The sequence below is a fragment of the Phycodurus eques genome, chromosome 19, assembly GCF_024500275.1.
Source record: "Phycodurus eques isolate BA_2022a chromosome 19, UOR_Pequ_1.1, whole genome shotgun sequence".
NCBI classification, from domain to species: Eukaryota; Metazoa; Chordata; class Actinopteri; order Syngnathiformes; family Syngnathidae; genus Phycodurus; species Phycodurus eques.
In genome coordinates, this window is record NC_084543.1 from 9,647,158 (window position 1) to 9,662,500 (window position 15,343).

At 44.7% G+C, this 15,343-nt stretch overlaps 3 protein-coding genes across 4 annotated transcripts in view; all 3 read right to left on the reverse strand.

Moving 5' to 3' along the window:
• Positions 1-555: 555 nt before the first annotated feature.
• Positions 556-3,485, reverse strand: si:dkey-21e13.3 (uncharacterized protein LOC100150043 homolog). The gene is made up of 5 exons (XM_061706111.1): positions 3,269-3,485; positions 2,866-2,973; positions 2,225-2,347; positions 1,900-2,025; positions 556-1,250 (listed from the first exon to the last, which is right to left on the reverse strand). Exons 1-5 carry the CDS (start codon positions 3,360-3,362, stop codon positions 796-798), a joined length of 906 nt encoding a protein of 301 aa, XP_061562095.1. The 5' UTR covers positions 3,363-3,485; the 3' UTR covers positions 556-795.
• Positions 3,486-3,726: 241 nt separating this feature from the next.
• si:ch73-127m5.2 (uncharacterized protein LOC561202 homolog) lies at positions 3,727-7,770 on the reverse strand. The gene is made up of 5 exons (XM_061706109.1): positions 7,685-7,770; positions 6,276-6,769; positions 5,997-6,197; positions 5,295-5,424; positions 3,727-5,214 (listed from the first exon to the last, which is right to left on the reverse strand). The coding sequence occupies exons 2-5, from the start codon at positions 6,661-6,663 to the stop codon at positions 4,788-4,790; spliced, it is 1,146 nt and encodes a 381-aa protein (XP_061562093.1). The 5' UTR covers positions 6,664-6,769; positions 7,685-7,770; the 3' UTR covers positions 3,727-4,787.
• Positions 7,771-8,199: 429 nt separating this feature from the next.
• The window catches only part of kif19 (kinesin family member 19), a 26,143-nt gene continuing 18,999 nt past the window's right edge, over positions 8,200-15,343 (reverse strand). For both annotated transcript variants that reach the window (XM_061706833.1, XM_061706834.1), the window contains exons 10-20: positions 14,751-14,907; positions 13,927-14,101; positions 13,637-13,835; positions 12,460-12,730; positions 12,257-12,381; positions 11,568-11,722; positions 11,383-11,488; positions 10,794-10,917; positions 10,336-10,718; positions 9,377-9,545; positions 8,200-9,224 (exon numbers count right to left, since the gene is read on the reverse strand). In XM_061706833.1, the coding sequence (XP_061562817.1) occupies positions 9,088-9,224; positions 9,377-9,545; positions 10,336-10,718; positions 10,794-10,917; positions 11,383-11,488; positions 11,568-11,722; positions 12,257-12,381; positions 12,460-12,730; positions 13,637-13,835; positions 13,927-14,101; positions 14,751-14,907 (2,001 nt within the window). In that variant the 3' untranslated portion in view covers positions 8,200-9,087. The remainder of the gene's footprint in view (positions 9,225-9,376; positions 9,546-10,335; positions 10,719-10,793; positions 10,918-11,382; positions 11,489-11,567; positions 11,723-12,256; positions 12,382-12,459; positions 12,731-13,636; positions 13,836-13,926; positions 14,102-14,750; positions 14,908-15,343) is intronic.

Sequence of the window (15,343 nt, forward strand, 5' to 3'; positions counted from 1 at the left end):
TGTCGCGGGTGTGCTGGAGCCTATCCCAGCTATTTTCGGGTGAGAGGCGGGGTACACCCTGAACTGGTCACCAGCCAATCGCAGGGCACATAGAAACAAACTATCTCACTCACATTCACACCTACTGGCAATTTAGAGTCTTAAATTAACCTACCATGCATGTTTTTGGGATGTGAGAGGTAACCCGGAGTACCCGGAGAAAACCCACGCAGGGCAGGCACTGGGAGAACATGCAAACTCCACACAGGCGAGGCCGGGATTTGAACCCGCATCCTAAGAACTGTGAAGCAGACGTACTAACCCGTCGTTCATGTTGCTGCCGCTACTCAACACAAATAAATTTTAAAAAATAATAAAATAAAATAAAAAATGCCAGCAGCCAGAACATAAGAAGACAAGCTCTCGTTGGCCTGGTAAATCATAGATTTTTACTCGTACTTGAAGTACAATGGTTGAATTTCCTCAATATTTTGCTAACTTCAACCAAGATGTGTGCTGAAGCGAACTCTTTCCAGGGATAGATTTTCTGAATAAAATCACATTTTTCAGGACACGTACGTGTTTTTTGTTTTTAATGATCATTAGTTCAACACACCAATGAATGTTAGTTTTTGACACATCTTAGCATTCACAATAAAAAAAAATAATTTGGGTATTAGTGTTGCGTGAGCTGCCTTTTGTAACATAAAACTGTTGTGAAATTAAACTTTATATAAAAAAAAAATAACCTAGCAAACATGAGCAAAAAGTACAACTAAACATTAAAATGTGCTGAATCCGACTAGCATGTTGCTATCAGAGGAAGGTGTGGAAGACCAGCGTCTTCAGACTAGAGCGTCTTGGGCTGTTCCTGGATGCCAGCTTGGAACGTCTTCCAAAGCTGAAGAAGGGGAAACATCGAGCGGACCCCTTACTCCTGTGAAAGTTTAAGAAAGAGGCGGAGCAACGCTGCACGAGCTCCACGCTGACGGCGTACTGCGCCGGCGCCCATCGGCACACACGCACCACGGTCACCGAGGTCACTAAGCCGCACTGGCGTGGTGCCACGCCACGAAAGATACACTCCCCCGGCTGGGTGGGCGTGCCCCTTTCCCACACCACGCCGGCCTCCTCTGCCGCACTCACGCCGCTGAGGTTGCACAGGGCCCGGAGGCATACCTCCTCTAAGGCCTCTTTGCCGGGGAATCGCAAAAGGACAGCGACCAGACGAGGTACCACTCCTCTGCGCAGTAACAGCTGCTGATGCTTACCTGAGGGACAGTGGGACACCAAATAAACAATCACACTTCTTCTATTTATAGTTTCCCCCGCTATATTGCAGATCTGTCACGTTTGTCACAGAAATCCCCCCATATTATAGAAATCTGTGGTTTATAGTGATTTCTTACAGTTTCTATACGTACTGTGGTGCCCTTGCATGTGGCAAACAACAGCCGCAGTTGCCGATGCACTTTTCATCTGTTTATTGAATGCCAGGAGAACTCAAACAAACAATGAACACACTTACGCTGGAGCTGCTGTCAGCCACAGGTCACATCAAGACACTCACACGCTCACCGACATTAAGCGCAGCGCCACACCATCAGGCCCCGCCTCTTAAAGGCAGATATCTAACACAGACGCAGGTCAATACGTTCAGTATTTTCTATACATTTGATGCTTGCAATTTGTTGTGTTCAAGAATGTTTCCAAAATTGTTAAATACGTTTATACATGTTTAAAGAGTGTGGGAGGGGTAAAACCATATGAAAAATGTTTTTATATGGGCTCTCTGTATCACAAATTTTCCTCTCTAACAGCTGGCTCGGGAACGTGTCCCCCTCGATGATTGGGGGTTCACTCTATTGTACTCTCTCTGTGTTTTATACCAATTTGGTGCCTTTTAGTTTCGATACTTACAGCTGTCATAAGATACTCGAGCGATGGCCTGGACTGCATGGCCCAGCAGGTCCTGGTCCGCGCTGGTCAGCACAGACAGCAGTGCCGTAACCAGACCGGCATCTCCGAAACCTTTACGGATCACCGCTTGACAGACAGGAAACAAAACATGGATGAGATCAATGAAAGCTGTTCAGTCCACTTCAGTTTGCCGCAGTACGCTTTGGAGGGGTGCGTCTCGACTTGGATTACAGCTTGGGGTGTCCTTTAGGTAGCGTACTAACAAGTGGTATCGCATACTAGTGCCTTACAGAACTAGTCTCATTGCTAGTGAGTCATCGCTTACATTCCTTGGCGAGTTCGGCCACTAGTTGGGCGGTTAGCTGCGCCAGAGGCCCTCTGCTCCTTAGCAACAGCGCCAGAATCGGAAGGATCCCACTGATGACCACTTGCTCGGCAGTGCCTTTTTCTGTGCAGATGCGGAATAACGTCTGTGTAATGGCATCACTATGAAAACACCCCAAAACCCAAACTCAAAAGTGCGTTTCCTTGTTTTGTTTTGTTTTTTAGTTGTTTTCCAGGTTCAACCGCTACTTCAGTATTCCCCAACTTTTACTGAGCCAAGGGCTCATATTTTACATGAGAAAAATCTCCTGGAACACCACCAGAACAAAGGATGATCTCATCTCAATTTACTTAGTGTGAAATCTGGGCCTGTTGAGTTGACCACGAAGATATTATTCTGTTGTATGATTGGCAACAGGTGGATACACAGGATAATTGTACCGTCTGCCACCTAGTGGAAGAGCATTTAATTGTTCTGCTTGTCACTATAAGATGCTGGCATAGATCCATGAACAAAGATGTGGTCAATAAAAAAAAATTCAGACAAATTAAGTAAGCGTGCCATTTCTGTTGCAAGGGGTTGCGCGGCTACTGCCTAAGGCCTTAAGAGTCGCATAAATTAAAATGTGTGTTCAGACTCACTCCTCTCCTGAATGTTCACCAGTACAGCGCACAAGTGCGGCTTCAGCTCATCTTCAATCCGCTCGAGACCCAGCACCCTGATGGCACCTAATGCGTTATTCAGGTTCTCTGTGGCGGGGGTGGGGGTGGGGTGGGGGGTCACAAAGAAAAGCATGAAGACCATAGACGCAACCGTGTGACAACAGACACCCTCATCAAATGCATGAGCAGCAAGGAAGACGGAAGCAAATAGAACAAAGTCTTAATCATGGTCTGTACAAATACCCCAGTCACCTAAGCAGTTACCTTGTGTCAATTCACTAAATAAAGGGGACCAACTTGTATGGTAAATGATGACCTGCTAAGAATCGTCCAACATCAAGGCTGTGAGTCCTGCTCATTTTTTTGCATTGACCACACTCACCATTTGGCGAGTAGGGTTGGAGACAACTGGTCTTGTGTTTGTCCCTGTTGGTACATTTGTACGTAAATGTGAGCGGCGTGGTGGAATGTCCCATCCTGGTCTTTTGCTATTCCAACAATCCCCGTTTTCTTTTTCTTAACATTTCCAGCCCTCGACAAGGCTGGAAAAGTGCCTGGTGCTCCCGACAGCTCTCTCAGTCCTGTCGGCTTTTACGCAAATCTCTCCCCCCACCCCCACCCCCCCTCCCCTCCCCCTCAAAGCTCCTCTTTCGCCATCTGCGTGTGCACAATTCAGGTATTAGCAACCCTGCTGCCTCGGGTATTTCGGCCGGCCTAAAACCTCCCAAAGCATCTCAGAGCCTTTGAGGCAACGTGAGAGCAGGCAGGCGAGCACACAGAAAAGGTTTCCTTATGTGTCACGTAAATAACAAGTGAAGAAAGTTATGAAAAGTAGATCTTTATGATTTGCTACCAACTCTTGAGGTTCTTGTGTCATACAGAGAGAGAAATACCTTGATTTGAACATAAATACAAATTGGTAAATTTGAAAGATGTGCTTTGCTCTTATGTTCATCCAGTCACACATACACTAAACATTAGGCCCGACATTAGGCCCTTTCAAACAGAGATTCCGTAAAATTGGCGGGACATCAGCGTTTGGTCGGAAAGCAAAAACTGCTTTCGACACGTCAGGACTGGAGAAGTGAGTCTTGTGTGTAAAAACTTGACGCCTCGGTCCTGGGTTCTGATACTACTCCTACAGGGTGATTGAAAAGTAACTCCCTATTTTAAAATACTTATAATTTATTCATATGTTGTAATATTTTTCTCAATTTTTTGTGTATGTTCCATGATTAAAGGAGCAAGTCTATTCTACCAAACCAACGACTTTGGAAGAACTTGAAGGGGGAATACGAGAAGTTATGTCTTGCATCCCACAAGAGTTCCTTGTGAAATCAGTTAATGCGGTTCCCAGGCGGCTTGAGAAACCTGGTGGCTGATGCTGGCGCCCATATCGTATTTTCAATAAAACTCCATGCAATACACTTTCTTCTCTTGTTCATTTCTTGTTAAGAATTACAGTTCAGAAATAAATTACCAGTACTTAAAAATAGGGAGTTACTTTTCAATCACCCGGTATATTTGAAAGTTGACTTCAACACCCCATTTCGAATTGGTACCATAGAAACATGACAGTGCACAGGTAGTGTATTAGTACTTGCTGCTGCCATTATTGCAGACTGGTCAGGTTAGACTCCCTGCCAGTGCCCAAATACCCAGCCACTGCTGCACTGAAGCCCCGGATGAAAAAATGTGTGGATTGTGTCAGGATGGGAGAAGCCGAAAGTTGCAAAAAAATAAAAAATAAAATAATTTTTTTTTTTTTAAAAAAAGGACAGCATAAAATAGGCTACTGTTACATCAACAGACATTTGCACATTGCTACTAACGTCACGTGTGTCTTTAATCTTTTTGGTCCTTCCTGAGTATTATCTGGTAAAACCAAACACGGTGTCATCTCAAGCTGGTCTGGAACCGCTAAGACCAGTGGAAACAGTCTCATATCCCACAGACACCAGAGTTAGCATGTTGCCCTGAACATCATCGGTCTTGCAGGGTTCGACTTCCGCTGTATTTTCCTGGTAGACCTTTTTCCCTCTGCTTCGCCCCTTGCCTTTAGAGATGGCCTTCCCTTGCTCCTTGACGCCAAGGGACGCTTTGTAACACCGGCGTTGTCGCCGGCGGATGCGGCGCGTCATCACCGCGGACTCGGGAGGGTCTGCGGCAGCGGCGCCCGACAGGATGCGAATCTGCTGCTCGATCGCCGTGATGATCATGTCCAGAGCCACGTCTAGCATTCCCAGACCAAGGCCGTGCGTCGCGCTGTCGAAGGCGCCGCTGTTGGCTGGGTTTTTGAAACATTTCCGCATGTCCTCTAGGTGATTCCTGCACAGAAACAAAAGAGTTGTACTATCGTACTTTTCTGTTCTGTTTAAAAATATCCCTGTCTACAAAAATCTACATACTTTGTCTCAATGATTTTGGACCAGTGTTGGACTGTGTTTGTGTCAGGGATAAGCTGTTTCGCCATGTTGCCATAGTCGATGTAGTCATGCGAGAAGTCCTTCATATCGTCGCACAATGCTCTGGTGTCACCTGACAACACATGCACATTGAAACACAGCTGGGTCATACGCAAGGCGTGTATCCTCCATGTCACTGACAGACCTTTTTCATAAGTTTATGTCATTGTAAAATTAATCTTTTCAAAAGTCACCTCCAGGGACTCCGGATGTGTTTTCTTGCTGCAATCCTGAAGAAACTAACACCTACCACTTACCACCCAACAATTTCCAACCAAGACTAAAGCAAACGATTTCACTCTTGAGCCCTTTGCTCTTCGCTCCCCACCTTCAGTGAGATTGGAGAAGGATGTCCTCACCAGAGGAGTCATGCTGGGCATGAAGCCGAGCAGGTTCAGGGATTCAAAATGCTTCTTCTTGCCGCAATCCTAAAAAAACACCAACTCTAACCCAACCCTAATCCATATCACTCAACAACTTGCAACCAAGGCTTTACCTACCATACTATCTCCCTCTTGCCAAGGGACTTTTGCTTTTCTTGCCTCACCTTCAGTGAATTTAGCAAAGGACAAGGAAACAGAGGTACTCATACTGGGTGTGAGATCGAGGACATAGATCTTCAGCGCTTTGCTATTCTCTCCTCACCTTCAGTGAGTTTGGAGAAGGATGAGGAAACAGAGGTAGTCGTGCCGGGTGTGAGGCCGAGGACGCTCAGGGACTCCAGTAGTGTCTTCTTGCTAGCCGGGCCTCGGCTCACTCGCGTGTAGGCAGCCAACGAGCGCAGGGACATCTTCTCCGGAGCCTGCAAACGGCGCTTGATCTCCTCGTAGGAGATGAGATGTTTCCCTGAAATTGGAAGTCAGTGACGACAGGGTTATTTCATTTTGTTACCAAAGTCGTAATTCTGCGTGAGAGGCCACTTACGAGCCTTGGATCCTTTCATGTTGGGATCCAGGAGTGATGATACCTCTGCAAAGGGCAGCTGTGTAGAGATCTCTGCAGTGGTGCGGGAGTTCTGTGGTGGTCCCTGACTCTGGATAGCTTCCTCAATCTGGACTGGTACAGATACCTCCATCTGGGGCTGAAGATGAGGCTGGATAGCATGCATCTCAATTTGATCGGTCTCCAGTGAGACTTGGTCTTGTGCAGAAGGCAGGACCAGTGCGTTTTCAGGTAAACCCTGGAGACCCATCCCCGCCTGGGTCACCGTTTGGTCTGAGGACACCTGAAATATTCCCATGACCGGCTTCACCATGGTGAAAAGCATGTTGCCCTGCGCGTCCAGGCCCACCACCCTCGTAGACTGCTCCATCTTGTCGCTGAATCAGGTGACCATGTACTAAGTAGCTTGTGGTTGTTTGCTTACTTTTTACACTTTGAGGAGGCTCATCATCACTTTGGGTAACAGCAGATGCTTCCTACAAGACAAAACGCATATTTGATGTGAGATTAAAGAATAAAAATAATATTATTACTCAAGGTGCCGCTGGCAACGTGCACAGATTTTGTAATATTGGGGTTATCGTTTCATATTTTTTTTGTTTTCGGACACTAAGTCACATTAAGCTTTTTTACTTTAAGTGTTTTAGACTGTGCCCTATTGAATATACTGTATCTATTACATAGCCACTGGTTATCACACAGTTCCTGACCAAGGTTATTTCTCAGTCAGCATCCTAGTAGCTTTTAACAGCGTTTTCGATCATGTGATCAGTATTTGTCTGCTATGTTGTCTATTGAGATTGTGAGGTTTCTCTATTCAAACACTATAAGCACCGGAAGAAAACAATGCATCAACCTCCAACATGGCGGTGTGTGACATCGTAGGAAAACTATCTATTTACAGCGGAAACTGATATGCCATATGACCTTTGCATAGGAAATGCTTAATGTGCTGCTGTGCAAATGGTCCATTAGATGACGTTTGAGGTCATAGCATTGTTTTGTTTTTGTTTTAGGTCAAACCATTATAATTATGGTGCCAAATGTAATATATTTCAGATTTTCTTTCAGGTATGTATGTACATAGGTTGTGAAGGATTGTCAAGCGCCAACCTTGGCTTTTGTTACAATGTGAATGGTGTCACTCGAATCTAAATCTTTAATAGAAAAACATAACAGAAAACGTTGGAATATTTTTTCTGATGATTTGCCATTTTCGAGACATTTCAAAATGGCTTCCACCGCCGTGCTGTTTTGTTTGATACTGCTGATGCCGAAAAAAAACCTCTCCGGAGCAGCGTGTGGTGGTTCCGAACGTGGCCAACAAGACAAGACGAGCGACATCGGTCTTCCAGAAGCAACTGGTGAGGAGTGACGGTATTTCCACTCACCGGCTTTCTCGCTCAAACGGTCACTGATCCTAGAACGGTCCTCGTCGAGGCAAGCGACATTTTCCCGTCTTCTCTGCTGCCGCCTCGGCGGGTTGCAAATCAGCTCTACGCGCACCACTGCCGGTACCCTTAAATTCAGACGCTCATTGGCTGTGAAACACGTCAGTCATTTAAAAAGTGACGCTCTATTGGCTAGGAGAAGTTGACGTTAAGAGGGGTTAGATCGTATTTCCGGCTTCTGCCCCAAAGCGTAGAGTTGCGAGACTACTTTTGGCATAGATAATATTTTTTTTTACAAAAAATATCCATTTATATTTATTCTTCTGCCCTCCAACAAGACAGATCATGGAGCGTTCTCTTTGCTCACGTGACATAATTACAGAATAAAAAAATCTACAAAGTAAGATGTAATAAATATTTAATATTAATAGAACACTAATAAATAATGAAAATAAAACAAATAAAATAATCCACATATGTAAAAGGACCAATATAAAATTAAAGGATTGCATCGTAAAAAAATAAAACAAATTAAAACATAATATTTTATTGCATCAGAAAAACATTTACATTAAATTCAATAAGATCTATTTTGTGAGCAGCACCCAGTGGTCGTATTATAATATTACCCCACATTTATCCTCATGTAGCTCAATAATGAGCTGCAAGGTAAGGCTTAATAGTAATGAGCATTAGAAGACAATTTTAAATAATGGATTTAATTTATTTCGGTAGCCATAAAAAATTTTACAAAATAAATCACAGAAAGTAGAAATTATTAGAACCATGTCAGTGCCAATGACAGCAAGGCAACTGTTATAGATTGAAAATAAAATGAATAATGGAATTTATTTCAGTAGCCATAAAACAAATAAAATGCACAAAATAAATCACAGAAAGTAGAAATGATTAGAACCATGCCAGTGCCAATGACATTAAGGCAACTGTTAAAGATTGAAAGTAAAATGAATAAATAAATGAACTAAAAACACAAGAGGAAGCAAGATGTGCTCGTGGTTAGCACATCTGCCTCACAATTCTGAAGGTACTCCGGCATCCTCCAACATTCCAAAAACATGCATGGCTAGGTTCACTGAAGACTAAATTGAGAAAATGTGAAAGTCAATGCTTGTTGTATGTGCCCTGTGATTGGCCCATTGACTAACCTGGCATTTTGTGATACTAGGAACATTCTAGCGTGTTGAGAGAAGGCCTGCACTTGTGACAGTGAAGAAGCACAGCACAATAAAGATTTGTATTTATTTTTTTAAAAACACATGACGACAAGACACAAAGTGGACACGTCACGATCTTTGGCGTCTGCGGGGACGATGATGTCATCGCTCATCATCGTCCAGACTTTCTGGTGTGTGCGTCTCGCATTGTTCAAGTCAAAATGACGCTCAGTGTCGGCGTGGTCGCTGCTGGCCCCCCATGGTGGTGGTGGTGGTGGAGATGTAGAGCGGTGGCTGGGGCTGCCGCAGCAAGGGGATGCGCTTCAGGTTGTTCGCCTGGGTTGCAGTGGTCTCTGAGTTTGGGCCTGCAAGTGAAAAAAAGAGCCAAAACTCCTGAAAAAAATGTTTCTTTTTTTTTTGGTTTCCTTTCTCTCTGTTCCCCCCCCCCCCCCCCCCCCCCTCTCATACCAACTACCAGTAGGTGTAGTGTAGTGATGTAGTGTTGGCGTTGACATACCTGCTTGCTGGCTGCCGATTGGTACCCTGACTTTGGCAAGAGGCGGGACTCCTCTGAACTGGGGGCGTAGCACCGGGACCTGGGACTCACCACTGATGTGCAGGTGAGCGTCTGACGTGCTGTCCAAGGGACGGAACCTTCCAGCCGTGATCGTTTTGGACTGAGGCAGCTGCACGTAAAAGTGGGTGAAAAGTCAGCTAACTGTAAACAAATATATGTTCACGGTGATGAGGCAGGTGAATGTTTACAATAAGTGTAAGGTCCAAGAAACTGTAAACAATTGTATATTTGTCATCACAAGGCAGCTTATGTTTTGTGTAAGTTCCGAGTAACTGTAAACAATTGTATGTTTATGGTTATGGGGCAGCTTAATGTTTAGTATAAGTTGTGAGTTCCAAGTAACTGTAAACAATTGTATGTTTGTCATAAAAAAGCAGCTTATGTTTTGTGTAAGTTCCGAGAAACTGTAAACAATTGTATGTTTATGGTGATTAGGCAGCTGAATGTTTAGTATAAGTGAGTTCCAAGTAACTGTAAACAATGGTATGTTTGTCATCAAAAGGCGGCTTATGTTTTGTGTACGTTTCCGAGTTACTGTAAACAATTGTATGTTTATGGTTACGGGGCAGCTTAATATTTTGTATAAGTGTTTGTTCAAGTAACTGTAAACAAGTGAATGTTTATGGTCATGGGGTAGCTTAATGTTTAGTATAAATAGTTTTTCTAGGAAGTTTTTATATTTTATGGTCAGGAGGTGGCTTGTTATTAGTATCAGTGTGTGTTCCGAGTAACTAAACAATTGTATGTTTATGGGCATGGGGCAGCTTAATGATTAGTGTATAAGTGTGAGTTCTAAGTAACTGTAAACAAAATCATGTTTTTTGTCACAAGGCAGCTTATGTTTTGTCTAGATTCCTAGTAACTGTAAACAATTGTATGTTTATGGTGAGTTCACTCACTGCTTGTCCAGTGACCTCAAAAGAGCGCGAGCGCCTCTTTTTGCGGCGCGCCTCAAAGTCGCCGTCTCGTGGGGTTTGGTTCTTGCCGGTGAGCTTGTGGTTCCGCGTCCAAGTGGCCTGCAGGCCGGGCCCCTCGCCGGTGCTGCTGGACAGATTGTCGTCCGAGGTGGCGTGCCGGAGCTCGGGGCTGGGTTGTCTGCCGCGCCGCATCGGCAGACCTCTGGGGGCCGCGTCACTGCCAAAAAGGCTGCTCTTCTGCTTGGCGGGCTCCATGGGAGAGGGTGCAGGTGGCAAGCGCAAGGCGTCCACCTCTCTGGCTTTGGAGCGCCGCCGTGCCGCCTTCACCGAAATGTTCTGCACGCCTTGGAGAATCTGCTGCCTCTCTACGGATACAAACAGAAATATTTGTTCGCTTTCAAGGCTTGTCTACCAACGGACATCCATTTCAGACATTTTACCATTTTGTGAAAGCGGCGCATCGGCCCCCGCCTCGCTGCTTTCGGGCGATGAGTCCAGTTGGCTGCTGACGCTGTGGCTGAGGTGAGTGTAGCTCAGCGAGCTTACTGGAGCCAGCGGTTGCAGCTGCACAGGCAGATATATATGTTGTTGTTACAATTTAAAAAGAAAAGAAAAAAAAACAGACACAGTGAGGCAGCATGTGTCTGATTATCCAAGGTTATTATTGTACTTTCTGTTCCAAGTAACTGTAAACATTTGTATGTTTGTGGTCACGAGGCAGCTTACTGTAAGTTAAGAATTAGTCTGATTTCCAAGTGACTCTGATCAGTTCGATGTTTGTCGGTGGCTTATGTTTAGTACCAGTGTGAGTTCCAAGTAACTGAACAATTGTTTGTTTCTGGTCACAAGCTTGTGTTGAGTATAAGTGTGAGTTTCGAGTAACAATAAACAATTGTATGTTTACTGTCATGAGGTGGCTTAATATTTAGTATGTATGACAGCGGCTGCTGTGTTAGTCAGAAGGCCTTGTATGCTACATTCTGCGCATTTGGTCCATACAATGTTTCCACTTCAAATAATTCCACTCACCTCTCTGTTGCCCTTCCCATTGATGTGGATGGGAGGCGGGGTCATCACAGACGATATTTTCATGTGACGCGCATGAGCGATGTTCTTGAAAACTCTGTCGCTGTCCCTGACATCAGAGAGAAAAACAAGACACTTGTAGGAATTGCAGTTGCTTGTTTCCGTCGTTACTGTCAACATGTCCTCACTGTTCGTGCTCAGGCAGAATGGGGGGCAACGTGTGGCGGCGAAGTTTGGCGTGTCCTCGCCTTTCGTCAGGGCGTACGCTCTCCTGGTCCGAGTCCACGTCTTGCACGGTATCGCGAGCCTGAGCGGGCAGGCCGATCTTGGGTAGGGAGCCCCCCTGAAAACATGGGTTACCGTTCATATTACAGGAGAAGACTTCAGTTTTGGCGGCTCTTGTATGAGGACCTGGACCTGGCTTGGCTTAATACTCCAGACTTGTTCTGTCTTAACATGTCCTATCCTTTTTTTCTACTCATTCACCATTTAGATTCTAGGAGTGGTTTTCAGGTTTCCGCCAATAGTGGCCTATCCATGAGGACCTGGACCTGGCTTGACTTATTGCTCTCATCCTGTTCTGTTCTGTCCTGTTTTCTATTTGTCACACAAATATATGCATGCATCCTTCATGGTGTTGCTATCCTAGTTGGCCAAGCCGATCTTGAATAGATTCGACCTCATTCAGACGAAACTTCAGGTTCCCATCGCCATGTTGGGACTCAAGTGACTCGTCCATAAGGACCTGGCTTGGTTTACTCCTCCTGTCCCATCCTATCCCATCCTGTCCTTTTCTGTCCTGTCCTATGTTCTACAAATAAAATCAAGAGGATAAAGGAAACCCCCCCACTAAGGTTTCTTCGTTTTTTGAATGTACCTTGATGCTGTGGCAGGTGGTTTCCTGATCCAGAGCTACGGCTTTGTCCAGTTTTCTCTCATCTCGTTCTCTGGTGTACATATCGTAGAGCTCCTGGAGGCGGGGTGACACGAGCAGACTGTTCTCTTGAGAGAGGAGAACACATGTCAGTCAGTCAGTAGATCATGATCAGTCGCGGTTCTGATGCAGGATTTGGTACTGACCATCAATGAACCGCCGCTGCTGTTGAATGAGCTCGTCGCAGAGGTGCCGGTGCATCTCGAAGCGGCGGACCACGAAGTTCTTTTGTCGGATCACGTTGTCCTTCAACAGTGCGTGCGACTGCATCTCGGCATTCTCGATCTCCAGCTCGTGGACTTTGCACAAGAGGTCCAGGACCTCGCGCTGCTCGTCTGAGCTCACTCGCCGCGGCAGCAGCTCCTCCAGTTGCCGGGCCTGGTTACGGAGCTCCAGGAACCGGCGCTCTAGCAGCACCTTGAAACAAAAAAGAAAATTCACCAAATCCCTACACAGACGATACAGTTCTGTATTGTTCCTCCAACACCACAAACTGTGCTATGACAGTCCTGCACCAAGCCTTAGTACACCAATTACTTCTCAACCTGAAACTGGTACTTAATGCAGATAAGACAAAAGAAATGGTATCCTTAAGGGCAAGGATCATTACAAAAAAATTATCCAGCCATCACCTTGCTAACACGACACAGATTTGAAGGAGTCACAGAATACAAATACGCGGTTAGACCAAAAAAGTACATTTAAAACTCATATCGATACACTCACTTTATATTTATACTGCGGGGGAAAAAACAAATAATGGTCTTTTTAATAGTTTTGGATTATGGCAACATTGTCTTTAGACATGCACTTTCTCCCCCACACTAAAAACACCAGACTGTTTGTCACCCTGCACTTAGATTCATTCCTGGCAAGAGCTACGCCATCCATTATTGAATTTTATATCAGAAAGTGGAATCGGCACCTTTATCTGTAAGACGAGATATGCACTGGCATATGTACAAAATCTCGAAGGGCAACATGCCACCGTAAAACAGCCCTTTGTTAAACTGGTCTCTTAATCACCACTTAACATCTTCAAGTGACTGTTTACTGCTCAAAGATCTCTGGACTAAGACTGGATTTGCTAAGAATACTCTACAACAGACGCTCAAACTCAACGCAATGATTACCATTATGTACCATCTCAATAATATGATCAAGAACTACTTAAATGTTTTAATAATGTTTGCTCTGTTGTTGTTTTTTTTCTGTCCTGTCCTCTTGTCATCATTACAAATGATCTCTCCAGATTTGAATAAAGGTTTTCAATGGAACTAAGTGTAACAAAAAATGCGGGGACTCAGTAGATCTTTTGAAGACCTTCTGTTTGTGGAGCTTCTTCTGCTCCGTCATGAGGGCGACCAGGTTCTCTCTGGCCACGGCCACCTCCTCCGTCTCTGCGGCGTCGGCCGGAGATTCCGGTGAGTCCGAGTCCTTCTCACTGTCATCCTTGCGGGCACTTTCCTTTCGCTTTTCTGCACGCCACTTCCGCCGTCGCCTGCTCCGTTCTTGCTCCCAGCTGGAGACAAGAAATCACGTGAACATGCTGAGGAGGTGATATTCCCTGCACTTTTTCCCAGTTAGGGAAAAGCTTTTTTTTTTAGACTGACTCTGCAATGGTGAGCAGCTGCTTGGTGGTCTCCATCTGGATCTCGGCATTGCTGGTCTCCAGCGCCATCAGATTCCGCCGGACATCCATCTGTTGGCGGAAGGCGTCCAGGAGCTTCTCCCTCAGCTGTTCCATCTCGACCCGACTCTGCTGGCAGGAGTGCGCCTTGACCTCAGCTGGGAGAGGACGATAAACGGGAAAATTTAGAACAGTGATTGTTTTCAGTTGATGACATTGTGATCTGCGATGAAAGGAGGGCGTGTGGAAGAGAGGGTCATTCCAGAAATTTTCAAATAATCCATACACAAAATTCAGAAACATCTGAGACAAAATGCAACTGTAACCATAGTAAAAGTGATGACTAAGTACTATTTAAAATACCAAACAGCTTTTGAGCAACAACCAAAAATGGCTTTTTTTCTCTTGTCCCACTTTCTTGATTTTTATATGATTTTGTTGATATGTCTTCCTTGTCGTTGTTAAAACAATAAAACATCAGACATTTTAAATAGTAGCAAATATGCTCTGAAGTTGTATCTCAACATACATGTAACCCTGTTACCTAAAATGTTTTTAGCCATGTAGTTGAGGAGAAAACATGTGAGCTGCATGACTCAAGAGAAATGACATCATGAAGCCAATTGACCATGGGTAGACCTGATGAGAGTCCTCTCTTCTATTTTTCATGTTTTCACTCGTAATGGAGTTTGTAACTCAAACCAATGCTACCCCGTTACTCATACAACCAGAAAAAGACATGAATATCGAATGTTTTCTTGTTTCTTATTAAATAGCTGTTGGTGCGAGGAGGTTGGGCCGCTTCACCCTGGACGTGGCGGATGTCGGCCCGGTCGGAGGTGAGCTGGCGGCTCGCCTGATCGGCGATCATCTTCTTGAGCCGCTCAATCTCGCAGCGAAGGTCCGAGATGATGTTGGTGTACTGAGCGATGTGGTAGGACACGTTGATCAGGTTCTTCTTCACCTGAGGCGCACACAACCATGAAATATTATTATTGTTATTATTATGAAGTAGGTCAAATTTAGAACAAGGGTATGTCGTGCAGTCAGCTGGTCTTCGAAGCAATGGAGGCAAAACTAGTGTACATTACTTTCAACAACCAATAGAGGGTGCTCATGTTAGATTAATGTCAACTGGTTGGCTGACTAAAGGTGTAGAAAGTTACAATGAACCCCTTTCTATGTAATGGAGCCAAGACATCTCTGAGGATTTTCTGTCATCAGAATTCATGTAATAAAAATTACTCGAAAGAAACGCAATTGAAATTAAAATTGTTGCTGTTCTATGATGGCATTTTTTAAAATTGGTTTATTTGGATGAAGCGGAATTTTAGTTTCCATTTAAATATTTTTATGAACCCAATTGTTTTTTTCATGAAGCCATTAGTTTTTTCATTAAT

Excerpts from the sequence above, each read along its gene's own strand:
- si:dkey-21e13.3 (XM_061706111.1), bottom strand. The coding sequence starts at position 3,362 with ATGGGACATTCCACCACGCCGCTCACATTTACGTACAAATGTACCAAC. Across the intron at positions 2,974-3,268 it reads CCAACCCTACTCGCCAAATG|AGAACCTGAATAACGCATTA; the intron begins GTGAGTGTGGTC and ends CCCCCGCCACAG. Across the intron at positions 1,251-1,899 it reads TCGAGTATCTTATGACAGCT|GTAAGCATCAGCAGCTGTTA; the intron begins GTAAGTATCGAA and ends ACTGTCCCTCAG.
- si:ch73-127m5.2 (XM_061706109.1), bottom strand. The coding sequence starts at position 6,663 with ATGGAGCAGTCTACGAGGGTGGTGGGCCTGGACGCGCAGGGCAACATG. Across the intron at positions 6,198-6,275 it reads CATGAAAGGATCCAAGGCTC|GGAAACATCTCATCTCCTAC; the intron begins GTAAGTGGCCTC and ends TTCCAATTTCAG. Across the intron at positions 5,215-5,294 it reads TCCAAAATCATTGAGACAAA|GAATCACCTAGAGGACATGC; the intron begins GTATGTAGATTT and ends GTTTCTGTGCAG.